Genomic DNA, 21,577 nt, shown 5'->3' with positions numbered 1-21,577 from the left:
AAGACTGGAGCTGTGTTCATATTGAATTTGGGGGTCCAGCTATTCCCCCCACCCCATCTTCTTCCCAGCCCTTCAGGAATACTGCCCTACTTCATTAATTTTACATAGAAGAAACTGCCTTGTAAACAGAGGCTTCTGTAGTACACGTCTGGCCTTTAACATATCTGGAAACCAGAGTCAAATTTCTGTCTGGCTTTTTGTCTCATCCCTCTTGGCAAAAGAAGTTTTTGAAACCATAGACAATGCTGAGTAACGAGAGTATTAATGTGCTTAACCCCTGTGACTGAAATGCCATGATTAAGTCTGTCAATAAAAAGCAGCTGCCTGAACCAAGCAATTCTTTGTATGTTTTGGAAGGAGATCTGTTTATTAAGAGAATCATCATAAGCTAACCCTGTATGGGCACTAGATGGGCAGAGACTCATTTTTTGTAGGACATTTCCTCCTACCAACCAGTACCTGAAGGGCTTTTTTTTCCCCTCCCTCTCTTAACTTTTATACAGGGGTACAGTGCAATTAGAAATTACCTTTCTCAAGATATCTGATTTCCCATCATCTTGCTCCACAAATTGCAACAAAAAGTAAACTTGAATGTGCTCAGGAATTTCACAAAGTGCTCTTTGTCACTGTTACTTCTGATGTATGGTTTCGAGGTCTCCCCTCAGTTGGTAAAGTACACAAAACCTGACAGGGGAAACCCTGAAATACACATAAATACTTTTGCAGCATCACACGGTAAGTTAGGTTTCCAGTCACCTGCTCTATGGCTCTGGGATCTGCTGCATCCAGACTGGTTCCTGGGCCTGCATCCACTTGATGGTTTAGAATACGGAAAATAAACCAGTCACTGTGGCTGAGGAGTCACCTCCCCTGGGAGACAATACTGGTCCAAATGCTGGGACTCACAGGCTGGTTGACGTGGCTTTCTGGTGTGCCAAGATCTCCTGGCAGCTCCTGTATATTTCATTCAAGCAGTCCAGCTGGGGCTTGGCACTCTGGAAGAGAGGTACTACTTGGGATATCCCCTGGGGGTCCACTGGATCCTTCAATAAAATGCAGAGGTAGTAAATCACTTACTGCTCTCAAAGCGTGAAGAGTCCGTAGGCCACCAGCCACGTGGTGCAGGTTACTGCAGTGAGCAAGCACAACGAGATCCGAGGGCAGCTGAGACAGAACTCCCGGCAGGACGGGGAGTAGTAGCAGCGCTGCAGGGCCAGGCGGCCCCTACACATGTCTGAGAAGCTCTGCTCATCCTCCATGGCCAGCTTGCCCCCACCAGGCCAGGCCGTGGCATCTGGTGCACCCTCCCGTGTCCTCTGGCCGGCTCTGGATGAGCTTAAACCTTGGTAACTTTAAGAAAATTGAAATCATATCAAGCATCTTTTCTGACCACAACGCTATACAACTGGAAGTCAACAACAAGAAAAAAACTGCAAAAACCACAAACACGTGGAAACTCAACAGCATGCTACTCAACAACCAGTGGATCACTGAAGAAATCAAAGAGGAAATTTAAAAATACCTAGAAGCAAATGACAACAAAGATATGACACTCCAAAGCCTATGGGGTGCAGCAAAATCCATTCTAAGAGGAAAGTTTATAGCAATAGAAGCCCACCTCAGGAAACAAAAAAAAGCTCAAATAAATAAGCTAATGTTACATCTAAAGCAGCTAGAGAGAGAAGAACAACAAGACCTAAAGTTAGCAGACACGTAATTCGAGAAAAAAGAATGTATACATGTATGTGTAACTGGGTCACCATGCTGTGCAGTAGAAAAAATTATGTATATAAAGAAATAAAAATAAATCATAAAGATCAGAGCAGAAATCAATGAAATAGAAATGACGAAAACCATAGAAAAGATCAATGAAAGGAAAAGCTGGTTCTTTGAAAAGATCAACAAAATTGATAAACCCTTAGCCAGACTTATCAAGAAAAAGAGAGGACTCAAATCAATAAAATTAGAAACAAAAAAGGAGAAGTAACAGTGGACACCACAGAAATACAAAGGATCCTAAGAGACTACTATATGCAACCATACCAATAAAATGGAAAACCTAGAAGAAATGGACAAATTCTTAGAAAAGTACAATCTTCCAAGGCTAAACTAAGATGAAATGGAGAAGATGAATGGACCAGTCACAAGTACTGAAATTGAAACTGTGATTTATAAAGTTCCAGCATACAAAAGGGAATTCTATCAAACATTGAGAAGAGCTAACACCTATCCTTGTGAAACTCTTCCAAAAAATCGCAGAGGAAGGGACACTCCCAAACTCATTCTATGGGGCCATTATCACCCTAATACTAAAACCAGACAAAGATACCACAAAAAAAGAAAACTACAGGCAAATTTTACTGATGACATAGATGCAAAAATCCTCAACAAAATGCTAACAAACAGTATCCAACAATACGTTAAAAGGATTGTACATCATGATCAAGTGGGATTTATCCCAGGGATGCAAGGGTTCTTCAATATCCGCAAATCAATCACTGTGATACACCACATTAACAAACTGAAGAATCAAAACCATATGATCCTCTCAATAAATGCAGAAAAAGCCTTTGACAAAATCCAACACCCATTTCTGATAAAAACCCTTCAGAAAGGGGGCATAGAAGGAACCTACCTCAACATAATAAAGGCCATATATGACAAACCCACAGCTTAACATCATTCTCAATAGTGAAAAGCTGAAAGAATTCCCACTGAGATCAGGAACAAGACAAGGATGTCTGCTCTTGCCACTATTATTTGACATAGTTTTGGAAGTCCTAGCCACAGCAATCAGAGAGGTAAAAGAGATAGAATCCAAATTGGAAATGAAGAAGTAAAACTATCACTATTTGCAGATGACATGATACTATACCTAGAGAATCCTAAAGACTACCAGAAAACTGGTAGAGCTCATCAATGAATTTGGCAAACTCGCAGGATACAAAATTAATACACAGAAATTGACTGCATCTCTATATATTAACAATGAAAGATCAGGAAGAGAAATTAGGGAAGCAGTCCTGTTTACCATCACATCCAAAAGAATAAAATACCTAGGAGTAAACCTACCTAAAGAGACAAAAGACCTGTACTCTGAAAACTATAAGACACTGATGAAAGAAATCAAAGATGACACAAATAGATGGAAAGACATACCATGCTCTTGGATTTGAAGAGTCAATATTATCAAAATGACTATACTCCCCAAGGCAATCTACAGATTCAGTGCAATCCCTATCAAATTACCAAGGACATTTTTCACAGAACTTGAACAAAATATGTTAAAGTTTGTTTGGAAGTACAAAAGACCCAGAAATAGCTAAAGACATCCTGAAAAAGAAAAATGGAGCTGGAGGAATCAGGCTCCCTGACTTCAGACTCTAGTACAAAGCAACAGTCATCAAAACCATATGGTACTGGCACAAAGATAGAAATATATATCAGTAGAATAGGATAGAAAGCCCAGAATTAAACCCACGTACCTACAAACAATGGAGGCAAGAATATACAATGGAGAAAAGACAGCCTGTTTAATAAATGGTGCTGGGAAAACTGGACAGCCATACGTAAAAGAATGAAATTAGAATACTCCCTAATACCATACCCAAAAGTAAACTCAAATGGATTAAAAATCTAAATATAAGACCAGATACTATAAAACTCTTAGAGGAAGACATAGGTCAAACACTCTCTGACATAAACAACAGCAGCATCTTCTCAGATCCACCTCTAAGAGTAATGACAGTAAAAACAAAAATAAATGGGACTTAATTAAACTTAAAAGTTTCTGCACAGCAAAGGAAACCCTAAACAAAACAGAGAGGCAACCCACAGAATGGGAAAAGATATTTGCAAGTGAATCAACTGACAGTGGATTAATTTCCAAAATTTATCAACACCTCCTACTGCTCAATACCAAAAAAAAAAAAACAAACAACCCCATCCAAAAATGGGCAGAAGATCTAATTAGACATTTCTCCAAAGAAGACATACAGATGGCCAAAAAACACATGAAAAGATAGATGTTCAGCATCACTCATTATTAGAGAAATGCAAATCAAAACCATGATGAGGTACCACCTTACACCAGCCAGAATGGCCATTTCAAAAAGTCTACAAACAGTAAGTGCTGGAGAGGGTGTGGAGAAAAAGGAACCCTGTTATGCTGTTGGTGGGATTGTAAATTGGTGCAACCACTGTGGAAAACAGTATGGAGATTCCTTAGAAAACTAAACATAGAACTACCATTTGATCCAGCAATCCCACTCCTGGTCATCTATCCAGAGAAAACCATGACTCGCAAAGACACATGTACTCCGATGTTCATTGCAGCACTATTTGCAATAGCCAAAACATGGAAACAACTTAAATGTCCATCAATAGAGGAGTGGATCAAGAAGAAGTGGTACGTATACACAATGGAATATTATTCAGCCATTAAAAGCAACAAAATACCAGTATTTTTAGCAACATGGATGGACCTAGAAATTATGCTAAGTGAAGTCAGCCATACAATGAGACACCAACATCAAATGCTATCACTGACATATGGAATCTGAACATAGGACACAATGAACTTCTTTGCAGAATAGATACTGACTCACAGACTTTGAAAAACTTACGGTTTCCAAAGGAGACAGTTTGGGGGGTGTAGGGGATGTACTGGAGGTGTGGGACGGAAATCCTATAAAACTGGATTATGATGATCATTGTGCAACTATAAATGTAATTAATTCATTGAGTAATAATAATACAAAATTAACGTGGGGTATAATCAAATGTGCTGATAACCAGCACTCAGGACTGTTGAACTCATTATGGGTTAGCTTTGGGAGCAGGCTACTTGGAGTGAGTGGGCTTCCTCCAAGGTAACTACTTCTTGGATAGGATAGCTTCCTGCTAGTAGGAGATACTAAGAAAATCTTTCATCTTCATATAATTTTTTTACTGCTAATGCTTTTCTTCTTATTACTTAAGCTCACGTGCCTAAGAACTTGAACATTTAGGGACCTCTAGCCTTAGGAGGGCAAAGGAATAGTATTCAGTCATTTCTAAGGAATCACTGGGATTCACATTGTTTACCACTGAAATTGTAAATGATTTGTTTATGTATATTTCTCAAAACTTGCTGTTTTCAATGTGCAGTTTTAAAATTTCTTTTGCCATGTATTTGTGTTTGTGGAACTGTTCTTGTCACTGAATTCCTTTCATAAAGATTTATGGGGAGATATTTATTTAGCTTAATCAAATATAAGTAATGTAACTAAGGAAATATCTGCTATTTTAATCTATTGCAAGTAAATGCACTATATTGAAGAATTTTTAGAGGTAGTATTTTCATCTAGGGGTAAATATAAAAAGAGCTTTGTGCATTCTGAAAAATAAAAATAGTACAGTCCCATTTTTTACATGTAAAATATTCACTTCCTAACTCTTCTGACCCTGTTTGTAGCTCTTTGTATTGCTTTGCTTGTCAGCTACTTCTCACTAAATTTCTGCTGCTAGCTGAAGTTAAACAGGCTGCATATCAAACCATTTATCCCTCTCTCTGCTCCATTTTCCAATAGCAGTGGCATCTATCACTTAATTTCCCAGTAAGCAACCAAAAAGTTATGTCTGATTCTCTGTAGTTCTCAACTTTTTGATCACTCTCAATTCTAAATCCTATTTTATTTTTTTTCGTTTGTTTGTAAGTTGTTCGTAAGTACCTAACTCACCCATTTCTGTGTTACAGCGATCAGTTTCTTTGTCTCAGTTCTTATTAAGCCCAGTTCTGCCCCATCATATAGAGATTAATACTGAATTATCTAATCTTTTTAATATACTGACTATAAAATAAAACTTCAGAATGAAAACCTGTACCATCAATTCCCTGTTGTTAACTCTGTCCATATTGACAACCAAACATCTGTTCTTACCTAACTTGCCCATTTCTGCTCTTCTGTACTGTTTTTTCCTCCACATGTATCATGTATTTAGAAGTGGTTTGAATACAGTGCACATCCTTAAAAATTGTATCTAGCATATGTACAGAATTCTGTGGTTTAACTGTGCCTACTAATTCAGTTGATACAGTAGGTTTTGTAGTTCCCATCGTCACTGCTATGCAGTTGAAGAAAATAATATTCAGAGAAGTAATACTTCAAAGTCACATAGGCCAAAACTGATTCTGAAGCTGTAAATGTGTTTATAGATTTTTTTTTCTAAAATGTGTTTTTGCTTCAGTCTGCTCGTAATGCAAGTATAGGTTTAAAATTTAACAATATTGTTGTTAATTTTAATTATATATTAAATTGTAGCAGATGAATATGCTTTTCCATAATTTCAAAACATTACTTTGATTGCATGGTTTCACAGCTGAAAGCTTTGATTTCCTGGCTCTGGGAACATAAATACAGAAAGAATTTAGATTAGTTGCTACATTATGTAAATACTTAAAAAAATTTATCTGCTACATCTTCATGGAGGCTGAGGAATAAATATTAAGATATCCAACTACTTCCTGTCACATATTATCACTTGGGTTAATGCTCATCAAATATGTCTTAATCATATTTGAATTATTGCTTTTGGTGTATACTTGTATATAAATACTTCATTGTATATATTGTAATATTGTATTTTATGTTTGGGGGAACCGTAAGGAGTCAGAAGACCAGGTATAAGTTTCTAAGGAGTTGATCAAGACCCTTGTAATATACAAATTATAAGCCTGTATTTCTCAAATCAATACATTTTAAAAATACATTTTTTCTCATAAAACAAGTATATATTTATCATAGACTATTGAGAAGACAGGGAAATGCTAAAAAAAGAATTAAAACTACCTGCAGTCCCACTCTTCAGATACAACCATTAAATTTTGATCTTGCTGTTGTTTTTCCCAACAAATCAAGCAGTACCTGACACATAGTAGGTCATAATAAATATAAAAGAATGAATAAATGAAGGGGTTAGTCTATGAAGGATTAATGGATGATGGTATAAACTCCTACAGTTTTTGTTTGTTTTTGTTTTTCTAATGCCAGTGCCTGACTTCATCTTTGCTGGCTGAGGCATCCACTTCAAAGGTGTCGGTCTCGAAGAAACACATTGCAGAGAGCCAGGTCACCTCCCCACACTGAGCTCCTTAGTTCTAGAGGTCTTAGTTGATTTTAATAACTGATGATGTATTTCTTTCAGTTGGCCACTTATTTTTGACTTCATGCTTTACATATCCACTCTTATGTTTTAAATTCACCAATAAAGAGTAAGACCAAGACAGCCTTAGCCCCCACCTTAGACCCAGTAGAAACAGGAACCCTGCTGTGGTGTGTGTGTGTGTGTGTGTGTGTGTGTGCGCGCGCGCACAGGCACATGCGCTCATGTTCTACTCTGCCTACCCGGACCTCACTGTCTGGCCTCAGGTGTCCTGTGTAATTTCTGGGTTCTATAAATAGCAAACCTTTATTTTTTTTTCAAGTTTCCTGGTGGTTATTACTGAAGGGTGTCTTGCATTCATATGCATTCATATTGGGAAGCACATGGGCCAATCCAATAACAATATCATTGTCAGTAGGCTGAGACTTGCACCCATATGAATTTTTAAAACAAAAATTAGATCATACAATAAGGATGGCTTTTTAATCTGCAGTTTTCCCCATTTACTGAGACATCCCCAACAATTGCATGTATTTCAGTATTCACTTTAAATTATTAAATGATATAAATATTTACAAAACATTTCAAGGGCCACGTCATATCCCAAGTCTATGAAAAGAGATCACTTTAGCATTTTTCTGAGTTAGCAGAGCATACTTGTCATTGCCATTGCTCTGTTTTTATCCTCTACTAGATTTCTGGAGGACCAAGATGCTTTGAAGTTGGAAGCAATGTCTCCACCCTGTCTTCTCTTGACTTTATTCTCTGACCCCACCTGAGTTTCCTTTTGAGAAATTATTTAATTTTCTAGCAACATCAAGCTCTTTCTACTGTGTGGGCCTTACCACATATCCTTCCTCTATCATAAATGCTAGTCCTGCTCCTCCATCCTGAGACTACACATGCAGACTCCCTGATGTACATTAAAGATTTCATTCCTGAATCCTTTGTCAGAGTGACCCTCAGGAGTCAGCACAAATTATATAGAGTAAGCCATCTAGTAGAGAGAGAAAGAACTGAAATTTTAAATCAGTTCAGAAAGAAAATGAGAATATTTTGATTTGAATTTAAAATTCAGATAAGATTATTTCCCATTGTCCTATTGATAAGAAGACATAAGCTAAGGTACAGAAATTCTTTTCTTCTCTTCAGGAAACAGTGGCATTTAATTCTTCTCTTCTGAGACCCCGTGTGATTGGAGAATGGATTGGTCGAGAAGAGAATGATGCTGATCCACTAGCCTCTGAAATGCTACAGCCCCCAGTTCCAAGAAGTAAAAATGAACAATGGGAAAATGAAGATAATAGCTCTAGCCCTGCTGGAAGGTGAGATGAGTTGTCTTCTAAGATTCTGATTATTTCAGTCTTTCAAAGGTAAAGAGAAAATCAAGTCTGTAATTTTAATGAAATAACTCTTAAAATTTTATATAGAAAATTACGTTTGCATAAGATAAAAATAATTCTCTGTTTTAAAATTAGAGTTTTAGGAGTTCCTGTTGTGGCTCAGCCAGGTTATGAACCTGACTAGTATTCATGAGGATGCAGGTTCGATCCCTGGCCTCACTCAGTGGGTAAGGATCCGGCATTGCTGTGAGCTGTGTTGTAGGTTGCAGACATAGCTCGGATCCCACATTGCTGTGGCTGTGGTGTAGACTGGCAGCTGCAGCTCCTATTTGATCCCATGGCTGCAGGCACAACACCAAAAAAGCAAAATAAGTAAGTAAAAAAATAAGAAAAATTAGAGTTTTATTATATTTTCTTTTAGATTTAGTTCTGATATTTTCTTTACATCTGAGAAGATTATCATCTCTTTGCTACTAAAACCAAATAGGAAAGTAATTTCAAGGATATAAATTGTCATTTGAGACTTACTGTAATACTGGACAAGACCTGCTATATTATTGGACTGTTAAGAATTGGAGAGGGAGGACTTCTGATTGCCAGAGAGATCTAGTTATTCAACCATAAGAAAACTAATAAATGTGATTACACACACAGGTGGAGTTAGATGGAATATATAGAGAGAAACCTTGGTTTAGAACCATTTTAGTTTAGTTGATATCTGTGATTGAATGTAATTATTTATATTCTGTGTATCCAATTTTTAAATTATTCTTGCAATTATTATGGTTTGTGAATTTGAAAATCCCTAATTCATTTTACTCAGCCCTAATGGTGCTGAAAATAGTGTCAGAAGATTTGCCTAAAGTTTCTATATACTGATAGAAGTGGAGTAATTTTGAAAAGTCTAGATCATATTTTTTAGAAAAGTGTATTCAGAATAGCTATTTCATGTAATACTAACTGCAGTGACTAATGTTGAAAACAAAAATGAAGAGTTATATGGGGAAGTTGGCATGAAAAAGCATTATGCAGGTATAGCTTACATGAGATTGAGAGAAATACTCATGAATTGAAATGTGATAGGAGCTTATGTGAGTGTTAGCAGCTGACCACCACAGCAGACTTTTTCCTGTGCACAGGATAGTAAAGTAACTTTGTATTTCCTACATTAAATTTAGCAGCAGCCAATAACTGTTCTTTCTCAAGGAGAAAATTGTATTTTCTACAATGTAATAGCTTTCAGAGGCTTTTTACTTTGACTTATCACTTGGCTGGAGAGGAGGAAATTCAGAATACTTGTTAATGTGCTTCAGGCATATAGAAAATTGATTCCATTTCCATGAGAAATAACTTTTAAATTATTTAAATAGTTGATGTGTACTGTATAAGGCGAAGAAAACCATTTTTAAAAATCCATTTACATTCTTTGTGAAATGCCAGATCAATTTCACTGTCAATGAGGGTAATTTTATTTTTGACACTAGGCTTATGAAACCCTAGAGACCTTTATCTTTATTCATTGCCAGATCTTTAGTTTTTAAATATAAAATAGAGTAATGTCAACTTTCATCTTGATTTCACTTAGTCATAATAATAAATAGGAGGTATTTATTTCAGATGTTAGTACTTCTCTTTTCTTTCCAATCTCAGTGAGCTCTTACTCCCTTGAATATCCAATAAAGGAGAATCTTTTCTGCAATTTTGGTCAAACCCTTTACAGAAAATTCAATCTGTGAAGTTCTCTCTCAAGTATTTATTTCAAAAACTTGTTTTCAGTTTTATTTTTCTCTGTCTTTAAATTATGAGTTGATATATTACCTATGAGATGCAGAAAGTAGTGAAATCCTGCCCAAATGCCCCATTAGAGCAAAAAGAATGCATATTTTCTGAACTAAATTTAAAGAATAACAGTAAGATATCAGTTAGAAATTATATCCCATCTTCTAATACAAAACAAGGATTTCTGAATTTATACCAGGACCTCACATAGCATTAGATTAGGTTTGGATGAATAAAAACAGTTTGGGGAGCACGTTTTTAATGACTCAGAAGTCTCTAACTAGAGTATTAGCTTTTGTCCTTAAATAGTAATGATCTTGTCCTATAACTTAAGTCTCAAACATTATCAGACTAAATGATATTCTAGACTCCTGAAAGAGAAGACTTAATTTTTAAGGATGACTTCCATTTTTCTCTCCCCCATTTGGGCCTGGTGCATTGCCATTGTCAGTAGGCATCTTTTATGTGAGTGAAGGAGGCACATAGAAGGCTGTAAGTAGATATCTAATAAGTAAAACTTATTTATAAGAAGTTGTTTATTTATGTTAACTTTTTTTTTTCAAGTTTCCGGGGTAGGGTCAAATTGGAGCTGCAGCTGCTGGCCTATACCACAGCCACAGCAATGCAGAATCTGAGCCTCATCTGCGACCTACACCACAGCTGTGGCAACACCAGATTGATAACCTACTGAGCAAGGCCAGGGATTGAACCCACATTCTCATGGATACTAGTTGGGTTCGTTTCTGCTGAACCACAACGGCAACTCCTCTCAACTTTTTATCCTTTTTCGTTTTATGGATTTCTTTTTAATTGCTCAAGTCTTATTCAAATGGCTGTTTTACAACACTCCAGCTTTAGTACATCTCCAACCTTCCCTTTCATTCAGAACAGTACTTACATGATAGGCTGGGCTTTCACTGTTACATTAAAGAGGATTAAATAAATTGTATAATAAACCTTGAGAGTCTTAGACACTTACCATTTTTCTCCCAGAACTTTTTTTCTAGAAGCTCAAAATATACACCTTACCTGAACTTTTTTCCTTAGGTCCTACAAATACAGCATTGTGTGAAGAGGGTCACCAAGTTTAGTACATATATCTGTCACCTGTAGGTTAAGTGCTGGTTAAAATGAAAGCAATGATGAGGGCAATATGGAGAAGCTAATAGAATAAGATAAGAGCTGCTAAAATGAGGCTCATGACCCCTACATAGTCTCTAGAAAGGCTCAAGATCTGTGCATCTCTTGGAATTATGTGCAAAATGTTCCATGTGTGTGCAAATGGACATTTCCCACCAATCTTTCTTAGATTCTCCAAGGGTTTCTACATTAAGAATTTAAGAAAAATATTAAAGCATCTGAGCAAGAAAAGGAAGAAGAATTCATAAGACAGAGGTGAATTTGTTGGGGAATAATTGCAGGCCTTCTATGATTATCATATTCTACCAGTTGGCATCAATTGCTGTGGCTTATCTAGCCATTTAATGGGAAAGTGTATATATTCATTGCACATTTAGAGTTATTAAAATAATCACATTGATAATGTAAGTGTAAATAAAAACTGATTTAATAAATTTGTGTACTTCTATTTTGAGCTATCTTAAGTAGACTTTGCAATAGCTGAGTAATACATTTCCTAAAATTACTTGCTATATTATAATGTGAATTTTTAAATAGGCTTATTAAGCCTTGAAAGCCTAATGAAGCCCCTCCAAGCTGAACCACTTTATTAAAATAAGAATATCAATACATACAGATCTTGTGAATTGGTTTTATTTGTTAAGTGAACATTATTAGAAGGTGGTAAATATGCTATAAAATGAATAGAAAACCTTCCAACTTAGAAATATATATAAAATATTAAAATCTAAATTCACTTCCCTTTAAGAAGTATTCCTTTTCATTAAAGCTCATAGTTGCTCCTGATATATCTGTTAACAAACCCTGGAAATGTTCCTCTCCTTGTAGAGCTCCTCTGTCAATAGCAAGAGACAAACAGTGAATATATGAATTCATGCCATAAATTCAAGTAGATAAGTGATATGATGAAAATAAACCAGAACAAGAAGGAAGAAAATACTTGGAGGGCAGTTTTTTTTGTAAGAAGTCAAAAATGAAGAAATTGGAGTTCCCTGGTGGCCTAGAGGTTAGGATTTGGCTTTGTCACTTCTGTGGCTCAGATTCAGTCCCTGACCTGGGACCTTTGGTATGCCATTGGCATGACCAAAAAAAAAAAAAAAAAAAAAGAACCTTAATATTGTCTACTTTTGGTTATTGTAGACGTGTTAGAAAATATATAATACATGCAATAGAGATTAAATTTAACTTAATAATTTAGGAAGGAGTTCCCGTCGTGGCGCAGTGGTTAACGAATCCGACTAGGAACCATGAGGTAGCGGGTTCGGTCCCTGCCCTTGCTCAGTGGGTTAACGATCCGGCGTTGCCGTGAGCTGTGGTGTAGGCTGCAGACGCGGCTCGGATCCCGCGTTGCTGTGGCTCTGGCGTAGGCCGGTGGCTACAGCTCCGATTCGACCCCTAGCCTGGGAACCTCCATATGCCGCGGGAGCGGCCCAAGAAATAGCAACAACAACAACAACAACAAAAAAGACAAAAAGACAAAAAAAAAAAAATCTGTTAAAAAATAATTTAGGAATATTCTCACATGCAAATTGAAAGCAAAAGAGTGTTGATAATCTAAAATGAACAAAGAATAGAAACCTTAAAAATATTTAGAACCTGGAGTTCCCGTCATGGCTCAGTGGTTAACGAACTCGACTAGCATCCATGAGGAAGCGAGTTTGATTCCCTGCCTGGCTCAGTGGGTTAAGGATCTGTCACTGCCGTGAGCTGGTGTAGGTTGCAGATGCAACTTGGATCCCTTGTTGCTGTGGCTGTGATGTAGGCCTGCAGCTATATCTCCCCTAGCATGGGAACTTCCATATGCCTCTGGTGCTACCCTAAAAAGAAAAAAAATTTCTGTACCTATAATCTATATCTTTATCTATATACACACACACACACACATTGGTGATGCTTCCCATAAAACTAGCCTCACCTTGTTTATCTACTTGTCATCTCTGATCTTGAATTACACCATACCTCAGCCACTCATTCTTTCTGTCATGTCCTAGGTCTTGTCATTATCGTTAATGGTAAACCAGTAATGTCAGTTTCAGGTACTTTGCTCTGACAGCCATCTCCCATTTTCCTAGTTCATTCCATCTGGTACCCAACTTAACTAGGACCTAAAATAAACTGGTGCCAACAAATTTTCCTTGCCTTTCATCTACCTTGTTCTTCATTTTTCTCCCTGTCTACCTTTTATCCTAGGTTTGTCATTATCATCTATCCTTTAGATATATCTTCAATTCTCTTACTTCCCTTTTTGTTTTACTCTCCTGGTAAAACTCCGCCCTTTTAAAATCCAACTCTTTGCCTCTTCTGTGGCTGAATCAGCACTGGCTGGAGAAGAAAGAACACGTGGCCTCACCGTCACTGTGAATTCAGACCACCATGCTCCAGGAGATCATTGGTACTGTCTGAAGGTACTACTGCTTTTGCTTACTCTGTTCACCTGTGCTCTCTCCTCAGTGACGACTTCATGCCTTTTCCTCTCCAAACTTCCAGCACTTCTCTATCTTCATTAGCAGGGACATAAAATTCAGAGTCTCTCTGGAAGACAGTTTAGGAGTTTAATAAAAAGCTAAATATACAGTATATTGGAAATATGATTCCTCCAGCTCTGTTCTTCCTCAAGATTGTTTTGGCTATTCAGGGTCCTTTGTGTTCCTATACATGTTTTTAAATCATTTGTTCTTGTTTTATGAAAAATGCCATTTTGATAGTGTTTGCACTGAATCTCTAGATTGCCTTAGGTAGTATGGTCATTTTAACAGTATTGATTCTTCCAATCCAAGAACTTGGTATATCTTTTTATCTCTTTGTGTTTTCTTCAGTTTCATTTATAACTGTCTTATAGTTTTCCAAGCACAGGTCTTTTACCTCCTTAGGTAGGCTTATTTTTAGGTATTTTTATTCTTTTTGATGCAATGGTATATGATAGTTTCAGTAATTTCTCTTTCTGATACTTCAATATAAGTATATATAAATGCCACAGATTTGGTATCCTGCAGCTTTACTGAATTCATTGATGGACTCTAGTAGTTTTCTGGTGGCATCTTTAGGGTTTTCTATGTATAGTATCATGTCATTTTCAAACAGTGACAGTGTTACTTCTTCCCTTTCAATTTAGATTCCTTTTATTTCTTTTTCTTTTCTGGTTGCTGTGACTAGGACTTCCAAAATTTTGTTGAATAAAAGTGTCAAGAGTGGGCACTCTTGTCTTTTTTTGATCTTAGAGGGAATATTTCAGCTTTTCACCATTTGGTATGATGTTATGGCCTTTATTATGTTAAGGTATTTTCCCTCTATGCTCATTTTCTAGCGAGTTTTTATAAGTGGATGTTGAATTACCAAAAGCTTTTTCTGCATCTATTGAAGTGATCATATGGTTTTTACTCTTCAATTTGTTAATGTAGTGTATCATGTTGATTTTCAGATATTGAAAAATGTTTGCATCCTTGGGATAAATCCCACTTGATCATGGTGTATGATCCTTCTGATGTATTGTTGAATTCAGTTTGCTAGCACTTCTTTGGGGATATTTATATCTGTATTCATCAGTGATGTTGGCTCATAATTTTCTTTTTTTGTAATGTCTTTATCTGAGTTTGCTATCAGCATGATGCTGGCCTCATAGAATGAGTTCAGAAATGTTCCTTCCTCTGCAGTTTTTTGGGAGTAGTTTCAGGAGGATAGATGTTAACCCTTCTGTAAGTAAATGTTTGGTAGATTTCACCTGTGAAGCCACCTGGTCCTGGGCTTCCATTTGTTGGGAACTTTTAAATTACTGATTCAGTTTTATTACTGGTAATTAGTCTGTTCAATTTTCTATTTCTTCCTGGTTCAGTCTTAGGAAATTGTGCCTTTCTAAGAATTTGTTCATTTCTTCTGGGTTGTATTTTTTTTTTTTTTGGCATATAGTTGTTCATAGTAGGTTCTTATAATATTTTATATTTCTGTGGTACTGGTTGTAGCTTCTCCTTTTTCATTTCTGATTTTATTGATTTGGGCTCTCTCCCTTTGTTTTCTTCATGAATCTAGCTCAGTAAAGATTTACCAGAGTTCCCATTGTGTCTTGGTACATTATGAACCTGACTAGTATCCATGAGGATCAGGTTCGATCCCTGGCCTTGCTCAGTGGGTTAAGGAGCCGACATTGCAACCTATACCACAGCTAATGGCAGACATGGTTACAGATACCATGTTGCTATGGCTGTGATGTAGCCTGGCACCTGCAACTCCAACTTGGACCCCTAGCCTGGGAACTTCCATATGCCACAGGTGTGGCCCTAAAAATATTTTAAGAAATAAATAAAAATAAAGATTTATGAATTTTGTTTATCTTTTCAAAGAACCAGCTTTTAGTTTCATTCATCTTTTCTATTGCTTTTTTAATCTGTTTCATTCATTTCTGCTCTAATCTTTATAATTTATTTCCTTCTACTAACTTCAGGTTTTGTTTGTTCTTTTTTCCCTAGTTCCTTTAGGTGTAAGATTAGGTTGTTTATTTGAGAGTTTTCTTGTTTCCTGAGGTAAGCCTGGATCACTATAAACTTCCCTGTTAGAACAGCTTTTGCTTCATCCCTTATGGCACTGGCACAAAAACTGACACATGGGTCAATGGAACAGGATAGAGAGCCCAGAAATAACCCCACATGCTTATGATCAATTAATCTACTGCAAGGGAAGCAAGGGTATACAGTGGAGAAAAGACAGTCTCTTCAGTAAGTGGTGCTGGGAAACTGTACATGTAAAAAGATGAAATTAGAATATTCTCTAGAACCATATATAAAAATAAACCCAAGGGAGTTCCATTGTGGATCAGCAGTAATGAACTAGGCTAGTATCCATGAGGATGCAGGTTTGATCCCTGGCCTCTCTCAGTGGTTTAAGGATCTGGCATTGCTGTGAGCTGTGGTGTAGGTCACAGATGCAGCTCGGATCTGGCATTGCTGTGGACGTGGCATAGGCTGGTAACTACAACTCCAAAACAACCCCTAGCCTGAGAACCTCTATATGCTGTAGGTGCGGCTCTAAAAAGACCAAAAAAATTTAAAATAAATAAATAAACTCAAAAAGGCCTAAATGTTAAGATCAGATACTGTAAAACTCCTAGAGTAAAGCGTAGGCAGAATGCTCTTTGACATAAATTGTGGCAATATCATTTTGAATCTGTCTCTTAAAGGATATAAAAGAAGAAATAAATAAATGAGATCTAGTAAAACTTACAAGGTTATGCACAGCAAAGGAAACTGTCAACAAAACAAAAAGACAACTTACTGAATGGGATAAAATATTTACAAATGATATGACCAGTAAGGGACTATTATGCAACATATATAAACACCTCATAAAACTGAACATAAAAAAACTTAATTAAAAAATAGATGAACTTTTTTTTCCCATATTAAAAAATTTTGTTGAAGTGGAGTTGATTTACAAGTTGTGATCATTTCTGCTATACAGCAAAGTGATTCAGTTACACATATACACACATCCATTCTTTTTCAGAGTCTTTTCCCATTTAGATTATCACAGAATATTGATTGTGTAGAGTTCCCTGTGCTGACAGCAGGTCCCCACTGGCCAGGCATTCAATATACAGTGTACATGTGCCAAGCTCAAATCCCCAGTCCACTCCTTCCCCCACCCCACCTGTCTCCTTTGGTAACCATAAGTTTGTTTAAAGTCTGTGAGTCTGTTCTGCAATAAATTCATTTGTATCTTTTTTTAGATTCCACATATAAGTGATATCATGTGATGTTTGTTTTTACTGTCAAACTTCACTTAATATCTCTAGGTCCCATCCATGTTGCTGCAAATGGCATTATTTTATTCCTTTTTATGGCTGAATAATATTCCATTGTGGGTGTGCTTGTGTACCACATCTTCTTTATACAGCATATATATGGGTCTTGTTTTTGTGTCCATTCAGCCAGTCTATGTCTTTTGGTTGGAGCATTTAGTCCATTTATATTTAAGGTAATTGTTGATATGTATGTTCTTACTGCCTTTTGTTAATTGTTTTGGCTTTGTTTTTGTCGATTTTCTCTGGCCCTTTATCTCTTGGCCTTTTTTCTTCCCTTTTGTTCTCTTGTGGTTTGATGACTATCTTTAGTGTTGTGTTTGAATTGCATCTACTGTAGGTTTTTGGTTTGTGGTAACCATGAGGTTTTGATATAGGAGTCTATATATACACACAAGATTAAGTTGCTGGTCTCTTAATTGCAAATGCATTTCCAGGATCCTGCATTTGTACCTTCCTCTTCTCACAACTGCTGCTTTGGTGGCATATTTATGGGTGGATGATTTCCTACCTTTACTAATGTTTGCCTTTACTGGTGAGCCTCCTCATTGTAATTTTCTTCTTTCTAGTTGTGGCCTTTTCTTTCTGCCTAGAGAAGTTCCTTTAATATTTGTTGTAAAGCTGGTTTGGTGGCACTGAATTCTCTTAGCCTTTGCTTGTCTGTAAAGATTTTGACTTCTCCTTCAAATCTGAAAGAAAGCCTTGCTGGGTAGAGTAATCTTGGCTGCATGTTTTTTCCTTTCATCACTTTAAGTATATCATGCCACTACCTTCTGGCCTGCAGAGTTTCTACTGAAAAATCAGCTGATAACCTTATTGGGGTTCCCTTGTATGTTATTTGTTGCTTTTCCCTAGCTGCTTTCAATATTTGCTCTTTGACTTTAATGTTGGACAGTTTGATTAATATGTGTCTTGGTGTGTTTCTCCTTGGGTTTATTCTATATGGTATTTGTTGTACTTCCTTTGAGTGAGTGATTCCTTTCCCATGTTAGGGAAGTTTTCAGTTATTATTTCTTCAAATATTTTCTCTGGCCCTTTATCTCTCTCTTCTCCTTCTCACAACCCTATATTGTAAATGTTGGGGCATTTAAAGTTGTCCCAGAGTTCTTTTAGACCATCCTCAATTCTTCTCATTCTTTTTTCTTTATTCTGTTCCACATCAGTGATTTCCACCAGTCTGTCTGCCACCTCACTTTTTTGTTCTTCTGCCTCCTGTATTGTGCTATTGTTTTCTTCTAGAGAATTTTTTATTTCAGCTATTGTGTTGATCATCTGTGCTTGTTGAATATTTAAATCTTCTATTCCTTTCTTAAACGTTTCTTCTAATTCATTGAGCTTTGCCTCTATTTTTTTCCCAAAATCTTGGATCATCCTTACTAGAATTACTCTAAAGTATTTTTCAGACAGGTATCCTATCACCACTTCTTTTAGCTGTTCTTCTGGGGTTTTGTCTTGTTCCTTCATCTGACTCATGTTTCTCTGACTTTTCATTTTGTAGAACTTTTTGTGTGGTCTCCTTTCTTCAGGTTAGAGGGTTATAGCCTCTTTCTTCAGGTGTCTGCCTCTTTGTGGGCGAAGTTGATTGATACAGGGGCTTCCTGATGTCAGGGACTGGTGCCTGCCCACTGGTAGGTGGAGCTTATTCTTATCCCTCTGGTGGGTGGGGCTTGTCTCTGGGTGTGATTGGGGGCAGCCTATTTGCTGATGTGTGGAGCTGTGTTCCCACCCTGTTTGTTGTCTGGCCTGGGGCTTCTCAGCCCTGATGGGTGTGGCCAAATTTTTCCAAAATGGCAGCCTCAGAGGAGCTCACACAGATGATTATTCCTGGGACCCCTGCCTCCAGTGTCCTTCCACAGTGAGCCACGGCCACCCCTGCTCTCTCAGGAACCCTCCAAGACCTCCCAGTGGGCTTGATCCAGATTCTTTGTCCTGTTTTGTCCTGTGATCCAGTGCACATGAAACCCTGTGTGCCCTCCTGGAGTTAAGTCTCTGTCTCCCTGAGTCCTGTGGAGCTCCTGTGGTTAAGCCTCACTGGCCTTCAATGTCAAATGCTCCAGGGGATCCTCCTCCCAATGCAGACCCTCAGGCGTGGGAACCTGATATGGAGCTCCAAATTTTCCCACTCCTGTGGAAGAGCCTCTGCAATGTAGTTATTTTCCAGTCTGTGGGTCACCCACCAGGCAGTTATGGGATTGCTTATATCATGAAAGCACCCCTCCTACCATCTTGATGAGACTTCTTCTTTGTCTTTGGATATAGGATATCTTTTTTGGTAGCTTCAAGTCTATTTTGTTGATGGTTGTTCAACAGTTAGTTGTAATTTTGGTGTTTTTGTGAGAGGAGGTGATCTTGAGTCCTTCTACTCTGAAATCTTGTCTCTTTGTCATCCCCTGCTGTTCTCTAGGTTTGGTGGTTCCGTGTTTTTTATAGATTGAGGGTGCTAAAGTCCTGGCCTCGATCGATCCATCATAGCCGCTCTTGTGGCAGGCAGGACCCTTCATCTCAGCTTCTGGGCTGACAGCATTGCAAGTAGAGGAAACGGCTTCACTTTCAGGCTTCACGTGGACAGAGCGTCGGTTCTGAGTCTGACAGCCCTGCCGGGGTATTGTCGATTATGTTCAATTTCCCATGTTCCAAAAATAGATGAACTTAATAGACATTTTTTCCAAAGAGAAAATATGGATGGCCAACAGGTAGATGAAAAGATGTTTCATTGATGATTAGCAAAACATTGCTAATCATCAGGGGATGCAAATCAGAGCCACAATGAGATATCATATCATACTTATCAGAATGGCTGTCATCAAAAAGAACACAATTAACATGTTTTCGAGGATATGGGGAAAAGGAAACCCTTGTACACTATTGGTGGGTTGCCAAGACCAGCTCAGCAGGATGGGGCTGAAGAAACTTAAGGAAAAAAGTTAACATAAAACAAGACGCAGAGACATTTAAGTAAAGATGGGAACGGGGGACTCAAGGTCTCAGGGACCAAGAGCCCCACCTTAAGAAACCACACTGCTTTTATTGTGTTCTTTAGGATTACGTGAAGTAAGAAGGGGGTTGTAGGTGCAAGATATAGTTTTTTTAAGTTGTTTTAAAAGTCACATAGCCGGTTGCATAAGCTTTTATTCTGACCTTTAGGCATTTAACAATCATTAGCATTTGAGGAAGCTTGGCATCAGCTATCTATGCATTGCATCTAGAGAATCACCACTATGCTTCTGCAGACCGTGTGCCTATCTGCAGCAACCCAGAGTGCCTAGGTTTGCACCTCGGTTCTCCTTGCTAATGCATATCCAGCTAATGACCCCTCATAAACCCCTTGGGGCCATGAGGCTCCTCTTTTATTCTTTTTTTTTTTTTTCATTTTTTTCTTACTCAAATGAATTTATCACATCTGTAGTTGTATAATGATCATAACAATCTGATTTCACAGGATTTCCATCCCACAGCCCAAGCACATCCCCCCACCCCCCAAACTGTCTCCTCCGGAGACCATAAGTTTTTCAATGTCTGTGAGTCAGCATCTGTTCTGCAAAGAAGTTCCGTCTGTCCTTTTATCAGATTCCACATGTCAGTGAAAGCATTTGATGTTGGTGTCTCATTGTATGGCTGACTTCACTTAGCATGATAGTTTCTAGGTCCATCCATGTTGCTAAAAATGCTGGTATTTTGTTCGTTTTGATGGCTGAGAAATATTCCATTGTGTATATGTACCACATCTTCTGGATCCACTCCTCTGTCGATGGACATTTAGGTTGTTTCCATGTCTTGGCTATTGTAAATAGTGCTGCAATGAACATTGGAGTACATGTGTCCTTACTCCTCTTTTATTCTTAAGAGGATGTATCATGCTGTGCAAATGGTGTGCCAGTCTGCACAGGTCCGGAGTGCCTAGACCAATGCATTAAGTCCTCATTCCCAGCTGACCCTATGAATAACTTATGCCTTTGGTCTTTGTTCTTAAGCTGAAGTCATTTACCATCATTGCGACTGTTTTTCAAGCAGGAAGATGGAATAAAGTAAAGCAGGACAAGATGGAGTTTTCAGCAAAGAGGCTAAGAAAATATTGTAGAAACATGTCTCGCAATAGTGGGAATGTAAATTGATGCAGTCATTGTGGAAAAAAGTGTATGGAGGTTTCTCAGAAAACTGAAGGTAGAACCACTGTATGACCCAGTTCCATTCCTGGGTATATATCTGAAAAAATGAAAATATACACATACCCCAGTGTTCATTGCAACATTATTTGCAATTCCAAGATGTGGAAGCAACCTAAATTTCTATCAACAGATGAATGGATAAAGAAGATGTGACATGTTATCATGTGTGTGTGTGTCTGTGTGCAAACACATACACAATGGAACTACTCAGCCATGAA

The 21,577-nt window shown here is 37.6% G+C and overlaps 1 protein-coding gene across 1 annotated transcript in view; it reads left to right on the top strand.

The window, feature by feature from the left end:
- C4H8orf34 (chromosome 4 C8orf34 homolog) overlaps nt 1-21,577 on the top strand; it is a 361,598-nt gene that overhangs the window by 111,668 nt on the left and 228,353 nt on the right. The window contains 1 exon segment of the mRNA XM_021090806.1: nt 8,296-8,468. Within this exon segment, the coding sequence (XP_020946465.1) occupies nt 8,296-8,468 (173 nt within the window).

The sequence above is a fragment of the Sus scrofa genome, chromosome 4 (genome assembly GCF_000003025.6).
Source record: "Sus scrofa isolate TJ Tabasco breed Duroc chromosome 4, Sscrofa11.1, whole genome shotgun sequence".
Lineage (NCBI taxonomy): Eukaryota > Metazoa > Chordata > Mammalia > Artiodactyla > Suidae > Sus > Sus scrofa.
This window is presented reverse-complemented; position numbering and strand designations above follow the sequence as displayed.